The 23,152-nt window shown below is 39.2% G+C and overlaps 1 protein-coding gene across 6 annotated transcripts in view; it reads right to left on the bottom strand.

Moving 5' to 3' along the window:
- The window catches only part of LOC307266908 (myosin-binding protein C, fast-type-like), a 28,072-nt gene extending 6,503 nt beyond the window's left edge, over positions 1–21,569 (bottom strand). Inside the window, exons 1-16 of one of the 6 annotated variants that reach the window (XM_080049034.1) lie at positions 21,436–21,545; positions 14,649–14,666; positions 13,065–13,085; positions 9,501–9,527; positions 9,338–9,358; positions 8,158–8,178; positions 4,451–4,474; positions 3,353–3,421; positions 2,993–3,141; positions 2,765–2,882; positions 2,604–2,652; positions 2,287–2,346; positions 2,001–2,170; positions 1,630–1,762; positions 548–672; positions 329–434 (exon numbers count right to left, since the gene is read on the bottom strand). In XM_080049034.1, coding sequence (XP_079905160.1) covers positions 329–434; positions 548–672; positions 1,630–1,762; positions 2,001–2,170; positions 2,287–2,346; positions 2,604–2,652; positions 2,765–2,882; positions 2,993–3,141; positions 3,353–3,421; positions 4,451–4,474; positions 8,158–8,178; positions 9,338–9,358; positions 9,501–9,527; positions 13,065–13,085; positions 14,649–14,666; positions 21,436–21,457 — 1,133 coding nt within the window. In that variant the 5' untranslated portion in view covers positions 21,458–21,545. Of the gene's footprint in view, positions 1–328; positions 435–547; positions 673–1,629; positions 1,763–2,000; positions 2,171–2,286; positions 2,347–2,603; positions 2,653–2,764; positions 2,883–2,992; positions 3,142–3,352; positions 3,422–4,450; positions 4,475–8,157; positions 8,179–9,337; positions 9,359–9,500; positions 9,528–13,064; positions 13,086–14,648; positions 14,667–21,435 lie in introns of all 6 variants that reach the window. The other 5 variants (XM_080049035.1, XM_080049036.1, XM_080049037.1 and 2 more) reach the window with 5 other exon arrangements.
- Positions 21,570–23,152: the final 1,583 nt, after the last annotated feature.

Below are 23,152 nucleotides of genomic sequence, written 5' to 3'. Positions count from 1 at the left end.
GTTCAATGATTGCTCAAATACTCCTTTGGAGAGAGCACTGTGTGACATGTGAAGATACAGTAAATACAGAATACAGAAATACAAACAGAGCTTAATTAATAAACCAAAGACAATGATTCAATATTTATGGGGAAACAAGGGCAGACCACATTTCGGAGGAAAGGAAGGCAGTAATTTTATGAAACATGAAGACCTAAGAACAGACTCTCTTTAGAGTACATAACTGTTTGAATTGGACAGATTTCTGATTTGCTCCTGCAGGGAATTAAAGCCATGGCAGAAAAGAAGTTTGACTGAGCCTATGTTGCTAAATAACTGATATACTGACCACATGACGTGGGCGCCCTCCTCCGACACCTCAATCTCGAACTCCACCCTCTCACCAACCACCACATGATAGTCATCCATCAGCTTGGTGATGGTAATAGGGGGCTCTGGGTAGAGCAGAAACCAGGAGAATTGTAATGTTAATTCCATAAGGTTTATACATTCATTCATTATTTATGTCAGATTTTCACTGTCAAAATTAAATAGAAATATGCTGCACCTTTTACAAACACCTCTGTGAAGGTTTTTTCCTCGCCAACAACGCACTCATATGCAGCATCATCAGCCAGGGTCGTCCTATTGATGGTAAGTGTTCTGACATTCCCGTTTGTCTCCATGACATACCTTGAAAAAGTGACAGACGGTTTAAAGGTGAAACGGAGGGCTGAAGTATTTCTTTATCAAAATGTTGAAAAGTCTTATATGGGACATATGTCAAATACTATCACGAGATATACCTCATATAACAGGATCAAATACCCTAATAAATACCCTAATTTCCTTAGACACTTTCAGAGAGATCTATTACATGAGCTTGTCGCTGAGGGCTGTAATTGTTTTGTATAGTTTTTAATATTTTGTCTTTTAACAGGAATTCTTATGCTTGATATGTTGTCATTGATGTTGTTTTTTTTTCTGTTATTGACGTCTGATGTTTCTATAGTTTTTATTGTTTTTATTTTATTATCTTTTATTGCTATACTCTTTTGTATTTTTTTATGATTTTAAATTAATTGTATGTTAACAGGGCACCATTGATAATGACACCTCAGTCTCAATGGATTCCCCTGTATAGATAAAGGTTAACAATAAAACATAACAATAACAAAAAATATCGAACAGACCAAGTTTATGCGTTTCAGTTTCCACCTGCACCATAGATTTGTATCTATGGTGCAGACTGGAAACAGACTGGGAATGTTTGTGATGGGGATACCCCCCAGGACTGTATAGATTTAACAGCCTAAAAGGGTCTTGGCAGGTCAACCTGCTCAACCCTCCTGGAGGCTCCTTATGACCGCCTAAAATAAACCGTGTTGATGGCAGCATCGCCTCAGAGCGTGACTTTTTGCGGCACAGGTAATTTTAGCTTGATATTTTTAATATACTCCCCATCATGCCCATCTTCTAGCTTGATGATTAATATGATACAGCCCAAGACTACTGTGGAAATAAGCATATGTCTTGGATCTTATCGAACAGAGCTTTGCACGGGGGGGGGGGGGGGGGGGAGGCACTGAAAATGGTCTAAGTGAACTTAAGATAAGAGGTGTGGGTGTGCATGTGTTTGTGAGCACGTACTTGGCCGAGGGCTTGATCTCCTGGCCGTTCTTCAACCACTTGGCCTGGCAGTTGGGATCAACTACTTCACAGGTCAGGACAATCTTCTTGCCCTTTTCCACCGAGTAGCAAGATTCAAGTTTCTTAAGGAAAGCTGGGATTGCAGGAAAAAAAGGGGGAAAAGTTTAGAATCAACAACCATCAACCTTCCTTCTCTTTTTCTCTGTCAAGTTTCATGGTGCTCGAACTCTTGCCTACTTTCTCTCCCCTTGCATTCTTTGCCCTCTTTTACTCCACTGAGGTCAATTCCCCCTACTAATTAATCTCCTTCAGACTTCAAACCCCCCCTCGACCTCTTCCCCTCCCTTCACCTCCTGCTTGACCTGACTTACCCTCGCAAACCTTGGGCTCAACCACCTTCATCTTTTTCAGACGTTTCAGCATGCCCCTCAGGTCGGTGATGCCATACTCAAAGGCGATTTTCTCATATTCGCTCGGATGGGCAGTCTTCAGCAATTCCCACACATCAATCTTTACCTCCTCTTTCTGAGGTCTCTTCTTCCTGTCGGTCGAGGAAAATTCAGAGGATGTGTCAGTGTGCAACTAAAACTGGAGAAGGAAACAGTCATAGTGTCTACTTGGTTATTTTTGCCAACAAAATAACACTCAGATTCTCACTTTTTGGCAGCTTTCAGCAGAGCACTGAAATCCAGATCTCCATCATCCTCCCCGGCATCCCTGTGTGTTTGGAAATGAACATAATATACAAAGCACACCGTGGGACCAAATCAAGCACAGCCTTCTGACAATATTGAAGTAACACTGCCATATACACTGTCATGTTACACCTATGCTGAAAGACAAATACACACACAAGCTGTAGGCGCCTTGGAAAACATTATAAATAGTCTACATATGCATTTTCACTACACTGTATTTGCATCCACGCAATGGCCACTGAGATGGTGCTGAAATGCAATCCAACGGACACTTACGATCTCTTGAAGGCAGACAAAATATCTGCCTGCTCCTCCTGCTGTGCAGCTGTAATGAGAATAAGTTTCAGAACATTAAGAGTTAAATTAACTTAGGTTAAGTTAAGGAATGCAATCTACAGTATATCAGTGTCAGGAGGCCAGATTGCCTTTTCCCTTACCTGCTACCTCCACATCAAAGGTTGAGCTGTCACACTTGTCTTTTGCTGTCACCTCACACCTGTAGCCCCCGGCGTCTCCAGCCACCACTTTGATGATCTTCATTTCATAAGTGTAGATCTTGAGGAGAATATATTAATTGATTAATTATCGTTTTTGTTGTTGTTCCTGATGTAAGAGGATCGGGTCACACAGCACATGACAGTGATATCTCCATCTAACACACACACCTTGGTATTTCTGTCATAAGTTTCTTTGAACTGCATATGTTTCCCAGCCTTACTGCCGAGGTCCATCCACTTGCCCTTCAGCCATTTCATGACGGGTTTCCTCGTTAGGGTGGTGGAGTCAACCTTGGCGATGATAGTGACATCCCCACCTGCCAACCACAAATAACAATTAACTCTCATATGCATGAGTTTAGCAGAGGAAGGGAAGACGGAGACGGGACGAGTAGGAGAGAGGGCAGGGTGGATATTGTGTATTGCAGTTAGATGGGTTCAGTGGAGCGGGAATGACACACACACACACAGTATATTATATTATCTTTTTTTTATATAATTTTCTATCCATACATTTGCGTTTCTTACCTGCAACAGTGTGTACATTTTCTGGCGGCTTCAAAACGAAGAGTCCAGACAGTTCAGTCGACCCAGACTCTGAAAAGATGGAAATAGAAATGAGCTCACATAGTTCTTCAACTTTGATTGGATTCAAGACAAGCACTGACAGAACATGTAGGAGAGCCATTCGATGGCATCGGCAACATCCACAGTGTACATTCTGAAGTGCAAAGGACACAAAGGAAATTTTTATGAACAACCATTAACAATTCGGAACCACTCACAGACTGTGTACAAATATATGCAACATAACAAACACTTTAACACCAAACACCAACAGCATTTGGCTAAGCAGAATAAAAAACAGCAGAGGGGAAATTATAAATTACCTGTTTCTGCAATTGTCATTACTGAAAAGTAAGATTACTGTGCATATTTTGTGGTTTGTGAACGACAAACATTTTTATAATCTGTTACTGTGCGGTTCTTTATAGACGATATCGGTCACAAGTAATGCTGTTTTCTACCTTTTCATTTCAAAATGGTCACAGGGCATACGCTTCTTTCGGTACATGAACTAAAACGCAATTGGCAGCTTTGCCTAATGCTTAGAAACTTACAGAACATAAAGTCATCTGAACAGTACAGCACGTCATGCCCTAAACTCAAAACACATATAAGGACAAGAGAGCGGTGGTCGGATGTTTCGTTTGTTCGGTCATGCAGGAGGTCCCGTGACCCATATATCATTACCAATTAGAAGGTCCAGAATGTGTTTGTGAACTCTGACAGTGCTAAGTATAACACATCAGCACTTACTACTTGTATCAACGATTTGGCATTCAAGGTGCACATCAAGAAACAATGCATACTAAGCGTAAACATAATCATCTAAAAATAAGTCCCTGCTTAATGTTACATATTACATTTTTTTTTACCTTGCCTTACGATTCAAAATGACCAGTTTTACAACCATATACAGGCAAATGCTCAGAAATATGTCACTGATGACATAACACATATGTTGGCCAACACATAGGATGCATACAGTACATTACATTTAATAGCATCAAATCTGCATGCAGTAGATCACAGTCCTACACTGTGCATTCGACTCGCCCTTACCATCCTCTGCAACGTGTGGCTCAGCTGGGAAAAACAAATATCCCGTTTAACATATGGAAGTATAACTATTTGTTGTTATACTGTACCATAAGTCGGTGTACACTCATGGGGTAAGACAAGGCACAAAATTACAGGACAATTATTCTCTAGAATTATTGCATTAATACACAGAAGAGTGAAATGCAATCAAAACAGAAGTTTACACGTGAAGGTCAGATCATGACTGTTATCAGAGAGTAATCAAATACGTTGATTACTGCACCTGTATCCGCCAAACTTGGGATACATTGAAATCACTTTGGCTGCTTCTTTTGGACTGACTGGACTTTTGGACTGATCTTGCAAGGCTGCAGGCCATTACCTTACCCCTTTCAGAGAATGTGTATTTCAGGCGGCTTAAATAAACCACTGAAGTGTGACTTAAAATACTATTTTTTTTAATTTTTTTTAAACCCAATTTGTTCAGTTTCCCTCTGCATATACCATAAGACTAATGCAACTCTGGGAAGCTGTACACCAATGCTCTTATAACATTCTAAAAATGTCCATGGCAGGAATTGTTTTTCTTCTTGAAAAAATGAATTAATTGGCAGTTACTGACATCTCAAATGCATTAGAAATACTGGTGCAAGTGGTCCAAAACAGTCTGCAGTTGGCAAAGTGATGATAATCCCCCCTCACACACTCTACTCTATATACCCGTGGGAATAGCTTTAGCCAGCCTTGGTATGAGAAGCACATCCCACACAGAAATTCCCCTTTAATAGACACACTGATGACAAAATCAGTGTGCTGCAATTCCCTCTCTGGAGTCAGACATGTAAAAAATCAACTCAAAGCCAATGGCTTACGAGTAAAGAATGTCCTCCTACACAGTGGATGCACCATTCTTTGATATTCTTCATATCCCATTAGTGACTACTGCACACTTATAAAACTCTATTTAGCTACCTGGAGACAACATTAGGATCTACATGATTAAAAAAAAACATGTGCTGGATACCAACCAGCTAAAATGATCTATTAAACCACTTAGTGGTCATAAAATTATCATTCATCTAAACATAGCTTGTTTGTGGCCATAACGTAGTAGACATGAGTAATGGTTCTCCCACTTCTCACCTAGTCACGCTCTACCACTGTGCTCGCTCACAGATCATGCTGAGCTCAGTCTGGAATCCACCTTCAGAGACAAGGATGACGAGGTGTGCACTCATAAATGCCGATAAGAGATAAACAGATGGGAAGAAGCCTTGGTATGACCAGCACCACAGGGCCCACTGCGCAAAGTATAGCGATGACAACCAGTAACTAAACTTAACATGTAATGATCCCATCTGCGTCCACCCTGGCTGCCAGAACACTTTCTTGGCCCAGCAGACAATATTTCAGTGAAAATTTCAGCTCTGCAGCCAACCTCCCCTAAATGGCAACCTTCTTGCGAGGACACAAATCAGCCATGCCCCTCATCCAAGGGTTGCCCAACCGGACACAGCCTAAAAGGGAACAGCCTTGATTGACAATTTGGCCATCTTTTTTGGCTCACCAGGCTGGGTTATAGGACCAAATAGACCTGACGAATGCTTCAGACTTCTGTGATTACTGTATATGCACTGCACAGAAGCTTACGGACGTCTAAGTTACGGACTTCTCAGTTGCCACCTCTAGTTAAGGTGTCTAAGTAGGGAAAGGAAAATATTTTTCATGTCAGTGTCCCACCCTAAAGGCACAGGCCAATTCACATATGTTGAAGGGCAGCGAAATGAATTAGCAGTGTTTAGCTGCCTAGGAGTTTTGGCACTTTGATAAACATCCTCCATCCAATCTACTGCTAATCAGTCTGGATAGAGCAGACGTCCAACGCATCACTGTGGGAGCCGTGCCCTTGAAAGAACGGAACAGACAGGGACAGCTTTGTAACATGAGTAACGGATTTTGAATTTCTCTTGTAAAACACGATCTGTGGTGCAACATGTTTTTTTAGACAGTTGACTTATAAATCACGCTGCATGGCTGTGATTTCAGAAAACATGGTTAAGTTAGCAGGCCATCTACAGGCCTTTGGTTTCCGATAAAGAATGAGACTCGCCTGGGAATACAGAACTTGTGCAGTTCAGAGCCACTGAGTCGGAGGTGTTCCCTTTGATATCTTGAATGACTTCCCTGCTTGAGCTCTGAGCTACGTGTCATAAAATTGGATGACATTTGTTATGTTATGTTAGCGACAACAGCTGCCATTGCTCTACGATGACTGTTACAGTAACACGTGGCCCACAGCTGTGTTTTCCACTCTCATTGTTTAAATTGCCAAGAGCTGGTTCCATAGGTCACAGATTGGATGGGCACTGGGTAGCCTTCCTTACATGGAGAGACTGATTCTGAATTGCTGCGAGCATATAAACAACATAAGGTGTCAGTGAGGTGTCTGGCATTATCAACTGATACCAGCAGTAGAGGACACAACAGGTGAACCAGACAACAATCATGTTATGCAATTCACTGCAAAAGAGACCGCTTAAGTCAGTTCTTTATTTTCTCTTTTGAAACAGCAAATGATCTGATGTGTTATAGGCCTGAGGTGTGGCATATTCTGAGGTGTGCTACTACAGAGTTGCAAGATTCTCTGAGGTTGATTTTTGGCAGGGATTTACATGCAGAGTCACCCTTCACACTTATTTTGCGTTTAGGATTGTAGATCTTATCTCTATGACATATCATATTTTAGTTAAACGATGCATTTTGTCTTACTGGCTTATGAGCTGGCACTTTATGACCACTGTAAAGCAACCAACAAACAAACAAATAAAACCAATTGTTGCAAATCCATTTAAAGAGCAATACATTTTCATGTTGTAATTTCAGTCCAAATTAAAGTAGTCAAAATAATTTCAAATAATTGAAATAGACCCAGGTCCATTTAAAATGTAATATATTATGTGACATCTTGATTAACACATAATCACCTAGGAACACTCAAACCTCAAACATACTTTTGTGGAGGCAAAAGTAGATTATCAATATGTCGATATAAACATTGCTATTTTCTTACCATCCCCATCAGCTTCTGAATCTGTTACAGACAAGGGAGCAAACTTAACTAAGATGCTACAGGTAGGAAGCAAATGCTTGATGAGATGGAGCACGGTTACAACAGTGACCAAAAAAACAAACCTAAAACATAAAAAGCATGCACCATCACATTGCATTTGTATTCATATTGTAAGTTGACGTGTTTTAATTTGACATGTTAAGCTTTACTGCAAGCAAAATAAATAAACAAAAGGAATAATAAAAGGAGCACATACATAAATAGAACACATTCAGCAGTAGAACCAGAACTTAACATATAATATTGCATACTGCACTTTGAAATACATTGGTAACATAACTGACAGTGTTGCACATATAACAAAAAGTTAGGTATACACATAAAATATGTATAGAAATAACAGTTTGATATGAAAAAAACAACATAACATGCAATGCATATCCTGTTATTCACGTCATAGCAGCGTTAACAGTTATTGACTTTCCACCAGTTATTTTTTAAATTGAACAAATTAAATTACATAAACATAAAACAGACAAGAGTCATGCAGATATATTCATGTTCACACACTGTGGCTCAAATGTGCACTCATATGGGAGTACATTTGGTGGATTATATAGAGGAACATGTTCAACCAGAAATTTGGATTCTGCCTTACCTGGGTCTGCTGGGGGTGCGTCTAGGGAAAATAAGTCAAAATTAGCTTCTGTCCCAATACATTCTGTCGTTATTCAATACATTTGACATTGTTATAGATGAGAGCTTCCTCTCAATGATTTATTGAGATTGAAACTTGTATGAATTTGGTCATAATTGAGGAAGCCATGGAGAAAGTGAATAGAACATCTGGATTATTCCCTGACACTAACGGGTGCCTACCATCATTTGCTGGCTGTGGTTTAGCTGAGGTTTGCTACTACTGAGTAGCAAAAGCCCAGAGGGGGATTTTCAGCAAGGATTTTCATGCAGATCCACCCTTCAAACTTATTTTGCATTTATGATTGTATTTTTTTAAACAATGCAGTTTGTGTTGCAGCCCTATGAGCTGAAATGTATGGACCACTGTAAAGATAGCAACCAACAAACACACAAAAACATTTCTTAGAGTAGTCAAATCTGTTGCAGACAAGGAAGCACGCTTAACTAAAATAAAGGTGCTACATGTAGGAAGGAAGCAAATGCTTGATACTGCATAACAGATGGAGCATGTTTGCAACAGTGACGAAAAAACAAACCTGAACAGAAACGGCATGCACCATCACATTGCCTACAAATCCACCTTGTTTTCATACTATAATTTGAAGTGTTTTAATTTGACATGTTAACCTTTACTACATGCAATAAAATAAAATAAATAAATAACAAGAATACACATAAAAAGAACACATACAACAGTAGAAACACAAAGAACAGAATTGAACATAAAATACATGATTGCATACTTGGAAATACATGTAACATAACTGACAATTATGCACATGAAACAAAGAGTTAGACATCACATATACTATATTGTATATGTATATAACAGGCCAACATGAAAAAACAACATAACATTCAATGCATTATCCTATTATTTTTTATTGAATAATTATTTTTTTTGTTTTGCAGATAAATTCTTATATTTCAGCAGCGACAGAAATGCATAGCTGAACAGTATGCAAGTCGCCTGAGACCAAACTGATAGACCTTGGACAATCAAACACACAAGAGCCATGCAGATACTGTAATTTTCACACAATGTGGCTCATATGTGCACTCATATAGGAATACATTTGGTGGGTTATATTGACGAACATGTTCAACCAGAAATTTCAATGCACGGGATTCCGCCTTACCTCCTTCTGCTGGAGGTGCATCTATGGAAAATAAGTTAAAAGCAAGTTAGCTTGGGTCCCAATATGTACTGTCGTTATTCACAACATTCGGTCATAATTGAGGAAGCTGAGAAGAAAATGAATAGAAAGTTTAAATTATTCCCTGACACTAAGAGGTGCCTACCATCTGTTGCTGGCTGCGGTTCCGCGGCTGCGCAAATAAAAAAGTGATGGTAGATTCAGTGATCGAAAACAGAAAGATGATGGGACGAGGACAACATTACATTAGGGGATACGGCGAAGGGGATACGGCAAGGCGAAACATCTCCGGATAAACTCAACCAAAAACACATAAACAGAGACAACATTTGACATCGTTGTAAATGAGAGCTTCCTCTCTATTATTTATTGAGATTAAAGTTAATTTAAATACATTTGGTCATAATTGAGGAAGCCGTGGAGAAAGTGAGTAGAACATCTGGATTATTCCCTGACACTAAGGGGTGCCTACCATCATTTGCTGGCTGTGGTTTAGCTGAGGTTATTACTGAGTAGCAATAGCCCCACGGGGGATTTTTAGCAGGGATTTTCATGAAGATCCACCCTTCAAATTTATTTTGCATTTAGGATTGTATACTGTATCTTATCTCTACGGCATATCACAGCAGTGATTTTTTTTAACCAATGCAGTTTTTCTTGCAGCCTTATGAGCTGACACTTATGGACCACTGTAAAGATAGCAACCAACCAACAAACAAACAAACACACAAACAAACAAACAAACAAACAAACAAACAAACAAACAAACAACAACTTTTTTTGTACTGTGAGGAGAAAAAATAGATCTTAAGGCTGTATTAATCAAGCAGAATATTTAATCAAAGAATAGAGGCTTCATGTTCCTGGGTTCTTAGAAATGAAGGTCCATTCCTGACCCCAGCAGCACATATGCTATCAGGGTGAAGAATGGCAAAGATCAGACACCAAGTCACATATTCTATACTTTAAAAACAATGCATTCCGTTCATCGAAAACAACAATGCAGTGTGTTTCGATTGGCCAGTCATGTGTGTGTGTGTGTGTGTGTGTGTGTGTGTGTGTGTGTGGGGGGGGGGGGGGGCTGATACAGTCTGATCAACACAGTAGGGGGGGTCTGAGCATAAGACAATAAAAAAGGTGTAACCTGTCTGAGAGGTTGTGGTGTGGAATAAGCATTTGAGGAATCTGTCATGTCAGTATACAGTCCTGGACAAAAGTCTTGTCGCTTATCAATTTTGTAGAAACAACAGCTTATAAACTGACTTTTAATTAATCCATTGGTTTTAAAAAATTTCTCATATGAAAGCTAAAACCCTCCCAAATTATGTTTAATATACTAAAATAAATTTGCTTCACTACAGAAATATTGATCATTTAATGAACACAGAAAGGTCAGATTTTGGCAAGACAAAAGTCTTGTTGCCTACAGAGAGTAATGTGAAAATTGAACAGATAATTTACCTCAAATACAAAAATATGTTGCATAACATCAGTGAATTAAGTAGTGGTGCTGTGAGATCCATATTTAATATCTTGTATGACTTCCATGAGCTTGAAGGACTGCATCCATGCGGTTCGACAATGATTCATACAATTTATTGATGAAGTCATCAGGAATAGCAAAGCAAGCAGTCTTACATGCCTCCCAGAGTTCATCAAGATTCTTTGGTTTGGTCTCCCATGCTTCCTCTTTCATTCTACCCCAGACATGCTCAATGATGTTCATGTCTGGTGACTGGGCTGGCCAGTCCTGGAGCACCTTGATCTTCTTCGCCTTGAGGAACTTTGATGTAGATATGGAAGTATGCGATGGAGCAACCATGCAAATTCATCTGAAGATTAATCTGAGAAATCCACCTTCCAGGTCGAATCAGAGCTAAACAAAAGGCAATTAAAAAAAAACGTGTGGCATTTTCTAAGGCCCACAGCCTGCTAAAAGCATGGACGCTGGAAAAGTGGCAGAAGGTGGATTTCTCAGATGAATCTTCGGATGAATTCCATCACAGCCGTCGCAAATATTGCAGGAGACCTACTGGAGCCTGCATGGATCCGAGATTCACCCAGAAAACAGTTAAGTTTGGTGGCGGAAAAATCATGGTCTGGGGTTACATCCAGTATGGGGGTGTGCAAGAGTTTTGCAGGGTGGAAGGCAATAAAATAGCCTAACATATCAAGAAGAATTAGCTACCTCTTACATTCCCAACCATAAAAGGGGTAACATTTTGCAGCTCCATCGCATACTTCTACATCAAAGTTCCTCAAGGCGAAGAAGATCAAGGTGCTCCAGGACTGGCCAGCCCAGTCACCAGACATGAACATCATTGAGCATGTCTGGGGTAGAATGAAAGAGGAAGCATGGAAGACTAAAGCAAAGAATCTGGATGAACTCTGGGAGGCATGTAAGACTGCTTTCTTTGCTATTCCTGATGACTTCATCAATAAATTGTATGAATCATTGTCGAACCGCATGGATGCAGTCCTTCAAGCTCATGGAAGTCATACAAGATATTAAATATGGATCTCACAGCACCACTACTTAATTCACTGATGTTATGCAACATATTTTTGTATTTGAAGTAAATTATTTGTTCAATTTTCACATTACTCTCTGTAGGCAACAAGACTTTTGTCTCGCCAAAATCTGACCTTTGTGTGTTTATTAAATGATCAATATTTCTGTAGTGAAGCAAATTTATTTTAGTATTAAACATAATTTGGGAGGGTTTTAGCTTTTATATGATTTTTTTTTAAACCAATGGATTAATTAAAAGTCAGTTTATAAGCTGTTGTTTCTACAAAATTGATAAGCGACAAGACTTTTGTACGGGACTGTAGTATTATGCAGGAGAAATACAATATGCAATATCTCTCATGACACTATATGTATTTCTCTCATCACAGTACAACAATCCATTTAAACAGCAACACATTTTAATTTTATAATTTCAGTCCAAATTAAAGTAGTCAAATATGTTGCTGACAAGGAAGAAAACTTAACTAAAAGAAAGATGCTACATGTAGGAAGCAAATGCTTGATAACAGATGGAGACAAATACACAAACCTGAACAGAAATAGCATGCACCATCACATTGCATGAAAATCCACCTAAATCCAATCCACCTTGTTTTCATACTGAAAGTTGAAGTGTTTTAATTTGACATATTAAGCATGCAAAATCAATATTTAAAAAAATTAATAACAAGAATACATACAGTACACAAATAGAACACATACAACAGTAAAAACACAAAGACACCAGAACTTAAACATAAAATACAATTTTGCATACTGCGCTTAGAAATACAATGGTAACATACATGTAAATTAGGCTACAATGTTGCAACAAAGAGTTAGGTATACACATAGCATATACTATATAGTATATGTGTATAACAGGCCAACATGAAAAAACAACATAACATGCAATGCATTATCCTATTCTTTTTTTATTTATTAATTTTTTTGTTTTTGTTTTCCATATTAATTCCTATATTTCAGTGGCGACGAAAATGCATAGCTGAACATTATGCAAGTCGCCTGAGACCAAACTGATAGATACATTGGAAAATCAAACACACAAGAGCCATGCAGATACTGTAATTTTTACACAGTGTGGCTCATATGTGCACTCATATAGGAATACATTTGGTGGGTTATATTGACGAACATGTTCAACCAGAAATTTCAATGCACGGGATTCCGCCTTACCTCCTTCTGCTGGAGGTGCATCTATGGAAAATAAGTTAAAAAAATTAACTTGGGTCTCAATATGTACTGTCGTTATTCACAACATTCGGTCATAATTGAGGAAGCTTAGGAGAAAGTGAATAGAAAGTTTAAATTATTCCCTGACACTAAGAGGTGCCTACCATCTGTTGCTGGCTGCGGTTCCGCGGCTGCGCAAATAAAAAAGTGATGGTAGATTCAGTGATCGAAAACAGAAAGATGATGGGACGAGGACAACATTACATTAGGGGATACGGCGAAGGGGATACGGCAAGGCGAAACATCTCCGGATAAACTCAACCAAAAACACATAAACAGAGAACACTTGCAGATATGTGCTCACGCTTCACATGCCTGCGGTGATACAGTAACCTAAAGGTCATCGTGAGTGACAGATGTGGCAAATGCATACAGTTGCAGTCAGTCAGTGACAGTGTACATTAAAAATCCATATAGATGGCTCGTCTTGCTTTCTTTGTATCATTGTATCAACAAGTTCAACTCAAAATCAAGAAAGTGCTTTTTTCTCTTTTTTTTATCGACAACACCAACAAAGAAACAAGAACATGACTTCCCATTAGACTAATCATCAACACACAACAACCAAACAGAAAGAAATGGACTCACATAATGCTGTGATGCAAATTATACATGTGTGCAGAGTACATGACAGATTCACTGCTACATTACATTGAGGAAATAAAATCTGTCACCACACACACACTCGAGATGTCGTTGTGACACATGCTGTAGGCAAGCTCGGAAAGTGGCATAATATATTGCATTATCTTCCTTCATGTGTTGTCTCATAAGATGTGATTGACTTATAAAAGCCTGTCCTCTTTCACAGCCTCAATTTATAATCTACGGCGGAACCACTTGTTCTGTATTATTCAGATAAATACCCTGACTGATTAGTTCCAATGCATTTTTCAACACTCAATCCCACACCATGTGAATGCGATGAATCACTCAAAGTCAAAAAAAGAAAACAGAAAATAATAAAGAAAATCATTGTCCCTCACCCTCTTGGGCTGGCTGCTCCGGGGCTAAAATGAGTGGATTTATTTTAGAATGCAAATGAAAAGTAATAGCCCCATTGGTACAAAATATATATAATTGTCGCTATTTTTATCAGTGTGTAAAATCCGGAACCAGTATCACATGACCAGCATTGTTCTCATTGTGCCGTCTGTGTTGCTAGATTTCTTTGAAGACAGTTGAGTAAACAGCTTCAGTAATATGATAATGTGTTGTGTAGTATAATCTTGGTAGAAAATGCCTGAGGGTTAAAAATTTGAACATACAGATCGCAGGCTGGCATACAGTAGTCTACATGAAAAAGAGATTTACCACCATGATAAAAAAATAATAAGGTTGATATATGAAGAATCGGTGTGCTCGTTATGCACCCTCAGAAGTCAGAGCATGCACTTGCTTGACATGGGCCGCCTGACATGATATGTGAGCAAAAGTGAATATGTGAGAGCTGTAATCAAGTCACTGTGTGATAATCTAAGGCGCACAGAAGGTCAGTGGGAAAATGATGTGGAGCAGCTGACTCACCCTCCCCCTCCGGTTTAGCTGAGAAATAGAAACAGAAGAAGACAACCATTAGAAAAATTTTCATCTCTACATGTAGGCTATCTCTCACAGGTTAACAACATATCATTTCCTACTACAGTACTTATCTTTTTAGTGTGATTTGGGGAGTCCTTTATATCCCAAATATTTTTTTAAAGTCATGATGAATGTTCAACCATAAAACTGTACTTGATGTATCATATTTAACTGGATGCTGGTCGGAAACTGATGGATGTATTATGTAATGGTTATTTTAGGAATGTTTTTTTAATACATCAGATTTCATGGTTAAGCTCTTAATCTTGGACCATAAATATGAAATACCACCTACCAGGAAAGAGGATACACGCTGATGAAATGGCCACCTATAAAAATTCTATTGCGCTCAGTAAATTCTGTAACTTTGTAAACGGATGCTGTTGAACTTCAACACACCGCCTGTACTTTTTGGCAAGACATGTTCCTTTGGTCAAATTGGAGCTTCAGTGAGGAGAAAGTGGTTGTCTCATGGAGAGATGGAGCGCTGCGTGCGTGTAATTGTTGAGGCCTAAATCTGGTAAAGGGAAATTCTTCACTAAAATAGAAGCCGATAGTGTATACCCCACTGCTCGAGTGTCTCCCTTGGGGTCACTGCAGTAGCTGGTAAAGGCCAAGGACGGTGTCTTATGACCCTCTTGGTGTCATGCGACTTAAGTTGATTCTGCCTCCTTGAATAGTCTGACGGGTATGTCCTTGTTTGCTCTACTCTGCTCACATACCCTTCTTGCTATAATAGGTGAAATGACATCATATTTGCATGGATGTTAGAGCAATATCATTATTTTGTTTCTCTTTTGCCAATAACTTCATTATATGTAATATCTTCATCCCAACAGGAGAAATTGTATTAGCATTGATTTTAATGCTATTTATGGCTTCTTACATTACAGTGACTAGCACATCTCTGAGTTCTAAGTAACAAAAGTCCCAAAGTTACAGAGCATGATCCTTTGTAAGCACAAAAAAGGAACCTTTGCAAATGGTACTCGCTACACACTTTGGTGTAAGTCAACACTACACACGCCCCCTTGAGAGCATGGAACACCTGTTTTCAGTGTAAATCTGCATCCGCATCTGCTAAGTCAATCTACTTGAGGGGAGAATCTTGATCATCTTCAACAAGTTTGTGATAAAGCAGGGCAATGCACTTCTGAATAGCTGCTCTTTGCGGTTTAAATGTTCCCTTCAGAGACCGTCTGCGGTATCATACTGTATATTGGCAAAGTTGTCAGATTTGTGGTTGAGTGCATGTATAATTAGGAGCTATGTTGTTGGATGTAATTTCTTTGCTTGTTTGTTTATTTCCCAAAGCTTAATTTCTTTATTGTTTCATGCCGTGTATATGTAAAGGTTGTTGTAGTAAAGGGCCTGTATATATGTATTGTCCTCAGTTACCTTTAGTTTATTTCTGGAAGCTTGAGTTATCAATATATTTTTCCTTTTGCAGTTCATCTTTAATGGTTTGTTGTGATCAGTCTGTTCCGTATTCGGCACGCTAAGAAAAGTAGTGATCGCAGTCCAACACCTGACTTAGAAATCAAACTTCTAATTTGAAAAAAAGGTAATACAGCTGCCATAAGCAAAACCAGAGAGAAAGGCTCCTGCAGAAGAGCTGGCCTTGGAACGGAACAAGGCAAGGCAAGTCATTGAGGGAAGTTAAGTTAAGTTACTTTATTAGTCAATAGTTGTATAGAAATTTGTCTTTCCACATATCCCCTCTCAAGTTATCGCACTTCGGAGGGGGTCAGAGCGCAGGGTCAGCCGTAGTACATCGCTCCTGGAGTCCTGGAGCAGTTTTGGGGTTAAGTCTTGTTCAAGGACACAATGATGGTAGGCACTGTAGATGTAATACCAGCCACTACTAGTTTTACAACTAAAACCCTCCACCCACTTTGATACTGTGCAATGATTTCCTATTGACCACATCCACTAAGAATGGATTGCGTGCACTAATATCTCCATTAATTGCGACGAAAAAGGTGCTCCTGGTCCCACGAGGGGTGGGTGGCACAAGGAGACACCCGAAAAAATAAATAAAAATCATGTTACAAAAAAAGAGAAAAAGATGAATTGCATACTATTACAAAAAAAATATGACCTCAACAAGGTCATTCTCCTCCCACTTCTGTGCTGGAGCATGTGATGCAACATTTTGAGTATTTTATCCAGGCGGAGATGCAGGAGAAGGGCTCGCGGATCCACGTGGATCTTAACTTGATGCACTGTGGTATTAATTGCACTATAAATAAAATTGTGTTGCGACCACGGTGAAGACACGCAGCAGGCAGTAACGGGTCTCTTCCCAGGCGGGACTGTTTCAGGCAGCACCGTGCGCTTTTACGCTTTACGCATGTTGCCAAGACGATCAGCAAGGATTTGATGGTGATAAATGTTCTAAAATCTGCTTCACCTCCACACAGGTCGGCTGTTACACAAAGATCACAGGTTTATACGGTGACATTGTTTTAAAAAAAGCAGACCTTATTAGATAAACCTGAGCTCCATCATCACCGTTTTTCCTATAAAAGTACACAACCCACCTCATGTAGATTTCCCCCATAATATGACTCAATATCAATTCAATATAATTTAAAGTAGGGCTGTCAAGTGATTAAAAAAATTAATCTAATTAATTACAGGCTCTGTGATTAATTAATCTAAATTAATCGCATACTTATATGACACTTTTATACCTGTTTATAAACAGCTGTATAGCCTACTACAGTTTGTTTCTCTGTCTCTCTCTGTCTCTCTCTCTCTCTCTCTCGCGCGCGCTCGCTCGCTCTCCGTCTCTCGTAACTTCTGTCTCCTCCCCTCAGGCAGCTTTATACATGAACTAGCGCCGAATTTTCTCAAAAAAACAAGCAGACAAAATTACGACTTTCCATCTCCCACAACAGACAGCGCTGCACTGCCACCATTTCGTAGCCTACTCATAGGCAAAAATATTGACACACACACACACACACACACACATACACACACACACACACACACACACACACACACACACACACACGGGGCGGGTGCTAGACAGCTAGCAAACAAAATTGGAGGAAGATTGAGAGATAGGCCTACTGTTTTGAACCTAGCCTACATTGTTGCACCCACTAAATAAATAATGCACGGACACTGCGGAGAATTAAGTAAGATGTCTTCCTACCTTCATGCATCCCATAAACCGTCCATAGAGCCCTCGAGTCGGCCCCTTTCCCTTGCTTCTCTCTTTACCTTTCTCCCTTTAACCCACGCGCCCGGCCCGGCGAGCTACAGGTGCAGCTCCGCACCACTTTTGCACCGGGTCAAAAGGCATTATAGAAGTGCGATTAATCTGCGTTAATTTTTTTAATCGCGTTAATTTTTCTGTGATTAATTAATCGAAATTAACGCGTTAATTTGACAGCCCTAATTTAAAGCATTGAAAAGAGAGAGGGAGACAGAGAGACAGAGAGAAGGGTAGTATAGAAAGTTTGCGCGACTTCAGTACACAAGTTTCATACGCGGTAACTGCTCCACTAAAACAGCTTGTTGCAATTAGCGCTGGCCTTTGAGAATAAGGTGCTATTCGCAACAACGCTTATTTGCAAAGGAATGGAGCAATTTTGTGCTTTATTTTGGATATTCCCTTATTTAAATACATTCAAATGGATCAGGCGCTCCCAGGGTGCTGTCTGCTCCACAGGGCAGTTCCAGCGCAGTCTGCGCGTATTTCCCCCTTTTGCGCATGCTCTGTGGACAGGGCGCTATTTTTCTCTCATTTGCACCGGTTTAGCAGCCGCAAAAGGGGCGCAATCCTTTAATGGATGTGGCCATAAGTGTGGACCAAAAGGACACTTTATACGCACATGGGTAAAGTACAGAACCCAGATACAGAAGACTACAAAAGTAACCTTAAATTGTTACCTAATTGGTGGTACTAACACTCAAAAATATTCCATACGGGCAAACCCAAACAAGCCTGGCTTATTTGGTAAACTTGCTTTATGAAACAGTCTTCAAAATAGTCTTCGCCCCCCTTTCAGGTTTACTACTGGCAGGTTGATTTACAGTGTGTCATGGCCAAACCTGGACCTCTGGGTGTCCCACAAAGTTTATGAAGCTATCTCGGCAGCACATTACGTAATGCATGTTGGTGTGGATCTGGTTTAAGCAAACATGCATAAAAATGTCATTTATCCTCCCCGTATCTAGTTACAGGTATTTGCAGAATTTGTCTTTGGGCCTCACTAGACAACACCAAGTGCCAGCAGGTTTATGCAAACAATTTTTTTTTGGAAAAGCACTTTTTTAAGAAGAAAATTACATTAAAGACAATATTTTTTCAGGTGTTTTAGCTGTTTTTAAATGTCCCTTTCATGATTAATACAATTTGTATATTTATATAAACATACATATACATATATATATATTAATGTAACGTGACCATATAAGGCCATATCCTACTGAAAAAAATATTCTCAACCATATAATATTTTATCTCGAAATTGACTCATACATATTTAATTAAGCTTGTAAAAGGAAGGATCACAGTTAAAAAAAATGTTTTTCACCATTCAGAGGCCCAGTAATTTTTTAAATATCTTTTCCACAAGCATTTTTGAGTAAAAAGTGGAAAACCTTATGCAATTCTCCAACAATCCTAAAAAGTAAATTTGAGTGTGGAAAATATAGAATATTTCCTTGTTGTCCAAAAGAAGATCAATCATATAACCGTTCATGTATCCTACAAACAGTTTTGGTTCAACCTTGTCCTCATAAAGTCTTACATCAAGTTACAGTGAGGACCAAACCATCATGCCAACCAGTATGGAAGTAGAGCTACCTCACAGTCAGGTGGCATCATTGGGCCTGCTCATCACTAGGAAACTACAGTATGTTGATGAAAGTGACAAATGACTTTATAACTTATCACAGCCCGGCCTGCAAAGGGGGTCACATTAAAATCTAACACCCTCATGGTGAGAGAAACATTATGAACTTATGAGGAAGAAAATAGGGGGGAAGGGCTATTTTTAGCTGGTAGCTGAGGGTGGGATCTGGCAGCTGAGTGAAGAAACACAACATTTTAACTTATCTCGCTTGTTAATACAGAAATGATTCCTTTCTTGGGAAAACAGTAGGTTTTGCACAATAAGTTCAGGGTCGAAATATTGAAAAATATGGTCAAATTCACCAGTTTTGCCAAATATAACACTAAATGCGATCCGTCAAGTAGAGTTGTAAATTAAACAGTGGCCGGTTATCTGACCCTGATACTGAGTTGCGTTTGGCTGGGAATGACAGAGCGGTGCAGACATAAATTAGACAGAATGCTATTCATATTACACAGATAGATTCTGTTGCTGTATATGGCAATATATTCTGTTGCTGTATATGGCAATAACAAAAAAGTAGTGCCTTGACATTGTTATGATCTGGATATTCCTAGCTTAGATCATTTGAAAGGTAAGTCCTGGGACTGATGGAGATAAGAAAAATCAAATGGTCAATTGAATTAGTACCAATGTGCTAAAAAGTCAAAAGTGCAAAGCCTGTCACATTCACAAACTGCACTGACGGTGTAGAAAACTCAACTCCATTAAGTCACTCTTCTGCTATAACAGATTTCAGCCAGTTCAGTGATTTAGAGTGGTGGATGGATGGTTCCAGAAAGGTTAAGGACAAGTTGTTTTCACATGTGCTAAGTGCCAATTTTATGGGATTGTGATAGTCGGGATGTTGTACAGTCTACCAAAGCAGCATTCAGTATATTTTGTAATATTCTAATTAAAACAAAACAGATTTTTAATTGATTTGACAAACTAATATAAAAGGATAAGTTTGTTTGCTTTTTTTAATATTGCATCAATGTGTAACACATGATTGTTGAAATTCAGGTTTAAGGGCCAGGGTTAATGCAAGTGAGAGACAGTCCCTAGCATGATATATGAGCTGGCCTAACATAAAGCACGACATAGTCGACCCGGGGCTATAGCTGCAACTTTACTTTTGAACCTGCCGGCATTACTTTACTGCATCTGTTTTTGGAAGCTTATCAACAGTTGTTATCAGATTACAACAAGATTGCGCCCTCTACGCTCATGTCAGTAACATAGTGATGTCATAACAGCTGGTTGTCATGTCATTATTTATGGCCTTTTAAATATTCTGTAAAGACAGTTAACAAGGAGGCAAAATGTTTGTCTTTATGACATGTTGAAATTGTCAAGCAACTGTAAGTTAAATGCCTTTTGGACGCTGCAAATCTTCAGCATCTTTAAAAGGCCCTATCAAAATTGTAAATCATCACTCAAGGACATTTTTATATCAAAGCATTGTTTCTTAGTAATTGGTCTGTTTTGGTTCATTGTTATTTTGGTATCAACATTTTGTCTTAATGCTGTGTTGAGCAGTGGATATAATGAACAGAAATATTAATCCTCCTCCCCAAGTTATTGTGGGGGAGCAGTGTGCTGTGTGAAAATTTTAACTTTTTACTTTATTTGTGATTTGAAATTATTCCAAAATACAAACTATTACCAAAAATCCCCGAAAATTCCATATTATACAATCCATCAATTCTTGCAACATCCTCAACTAAAAAAAAGTTTTTTATAAACCCTGTAAGCAAATATACTTAAATATATAACCAAACCAGGCAACCCAGATTCACTAATCAAGTTTACCTTTAAAAAGCAGTCATCAGACTAGATTATATAAAATATATATTTTACAAAAAGTATCTGCATACCTTCCGGGACTGGCTCGGGCATGGTTATTCCTATGACTTCTCTTTGCTCCTGGATGTCTGGGGGCTTGTGCTGCCTATACCTTATATTTCTTCCCTGTTATTCAAAGCTCTCCTGGCACTCTAGTCACTCACACCCTGCTCTGAGGGGGGGACTGACGACACCCTCAAGGAGTTCAAGAGGAGAGGCACTCAAGAGTGAGAGCGCGATAAGGTGGAGAGACAAGAGAATGAGGCGGTGGTGAGGTGGAGTCTTACGCTCTAATGAGTAGATTAATGGACTGACTAAACCTTTTGAGCTCTAATGTCCGCTGGAGAAATAAAGAATACACTGCAATGAACAACAGCTGACCCATCTACAGTAATCACTTCTCAGTCATGACTCACATGTAGAGCAGAACTAACAAGTATTGGCACATTATCTTTGTGGTTTCCCACTTCACTTGATACTAGCTGGGTGGTAAATGTGGATGCGCAGGTGTTTAGCTTAGCATAAGGAGTGGATACAGGAAGGAAACAGCTAGCCTCGCCTTGACCGAAGCTAGCAAAACATTTTCTGGGGTGTTAGGTACCTCGGAGACTCTTTTTGATACCTTTGGAACCATGATTAGTTGTTTCCATTCTTTATGCTAAACTAAGCTGACAGGCTAGAATTAATTTGATATTTTTACGGTATAGTTATGGCAGTCATATCAATCTTCTCATCTAACGTTTCCTGTTTAAAACAGGCTACAAGGAACATTCCTTTTTTGTTGTTTATAGCAGCACCTCTGGACAAACACGGTACTGTTTTTTTTAACGGAACCAGCATCGGAAGCGAGTGATAGAGACCACGGGATGCACTGCAATGAGGTAACCCGTGCAAAGGCGTTAATAACAACTATATAGAAATACTGTTTTGCTGATGGTCTCGATTGCTCTTAAATGTCCTTTATGATCATCAGAGGAAAAATTAGACTGTTTCATAAACATTTAAAGGTTCTTGCAGGAGGTTTAAGTAAAGTGCTTTTAAGTTTTAATAGTAAGATGTAGCGTAATTAAAGATAATTAATGATGGTGATTGCTAGTTTATTTTTTGTCATTGGATTATTGACGCATTAGTTCAGAAATAATATTTAAAGCTTGTATCCCATAATATGTGTTTTGTATGAAACATGTTTGTAAGCAACTAGTTACAATTATTGTCCAATAGATGTAACAGGGTACTGAGTATAATGTAAGCGTACTTTGTCGTATTCTATTTGTACGGTGGCGCTGAGCATTCACCAAATAAAAAAAAGTTTCACAGCTAATGTAGCCGTTAGCACACTCAGGATCTCGTAATTACGAGATAAGTATCTCGTAATTACGAGATAAGGATCTCGTAATTACGAGGTAAGATCTCGTAATTACGAGATAAGGATCGCCCCTCTCATTCATCAATAACGATGGTTGGCTGGCTGCAGGACGGCAACGACTCTGTCCGACCTTATCGTCTTTTATTCCTGCCCTAAAAGCATACTTTACTCTATTTTTACTCACAATCCATGACCAGGATATCAAGTAAGCCTATGAGAATAAAGGCCTAAATGTTGATTTAGCAATTTAGTGGTTGCGGTTCCGGTGTCGTGCCAGACTTATAGTGTGTGTCTGTGTGTGTGTTTGTGTGCAGATGAGGTGAACCTAGCCATAGGCAAACATAGGCAATTGCCTTGGTTTCCGGACTACAATGGGCCCCAAA

The sequence above is a fragment of the Ammodytes marinus genome (genome assembly GCF_949987685.1).
Source record: "Ammodytes marinus genome assembly, chromosome: 20".
NCBI classification, from domain to species: Eukaryota; Metazoa; Chordata; class Actinopteri; order Uranoscopiformes; family Ammodytidae; genus Ammodytes; species Ammodytes marinus.
The sequence above is the reverse complement of the archived record's forward strand: the minus strand, read 5'-3'. Positions and strand labels throughout refer to the sequence as shown.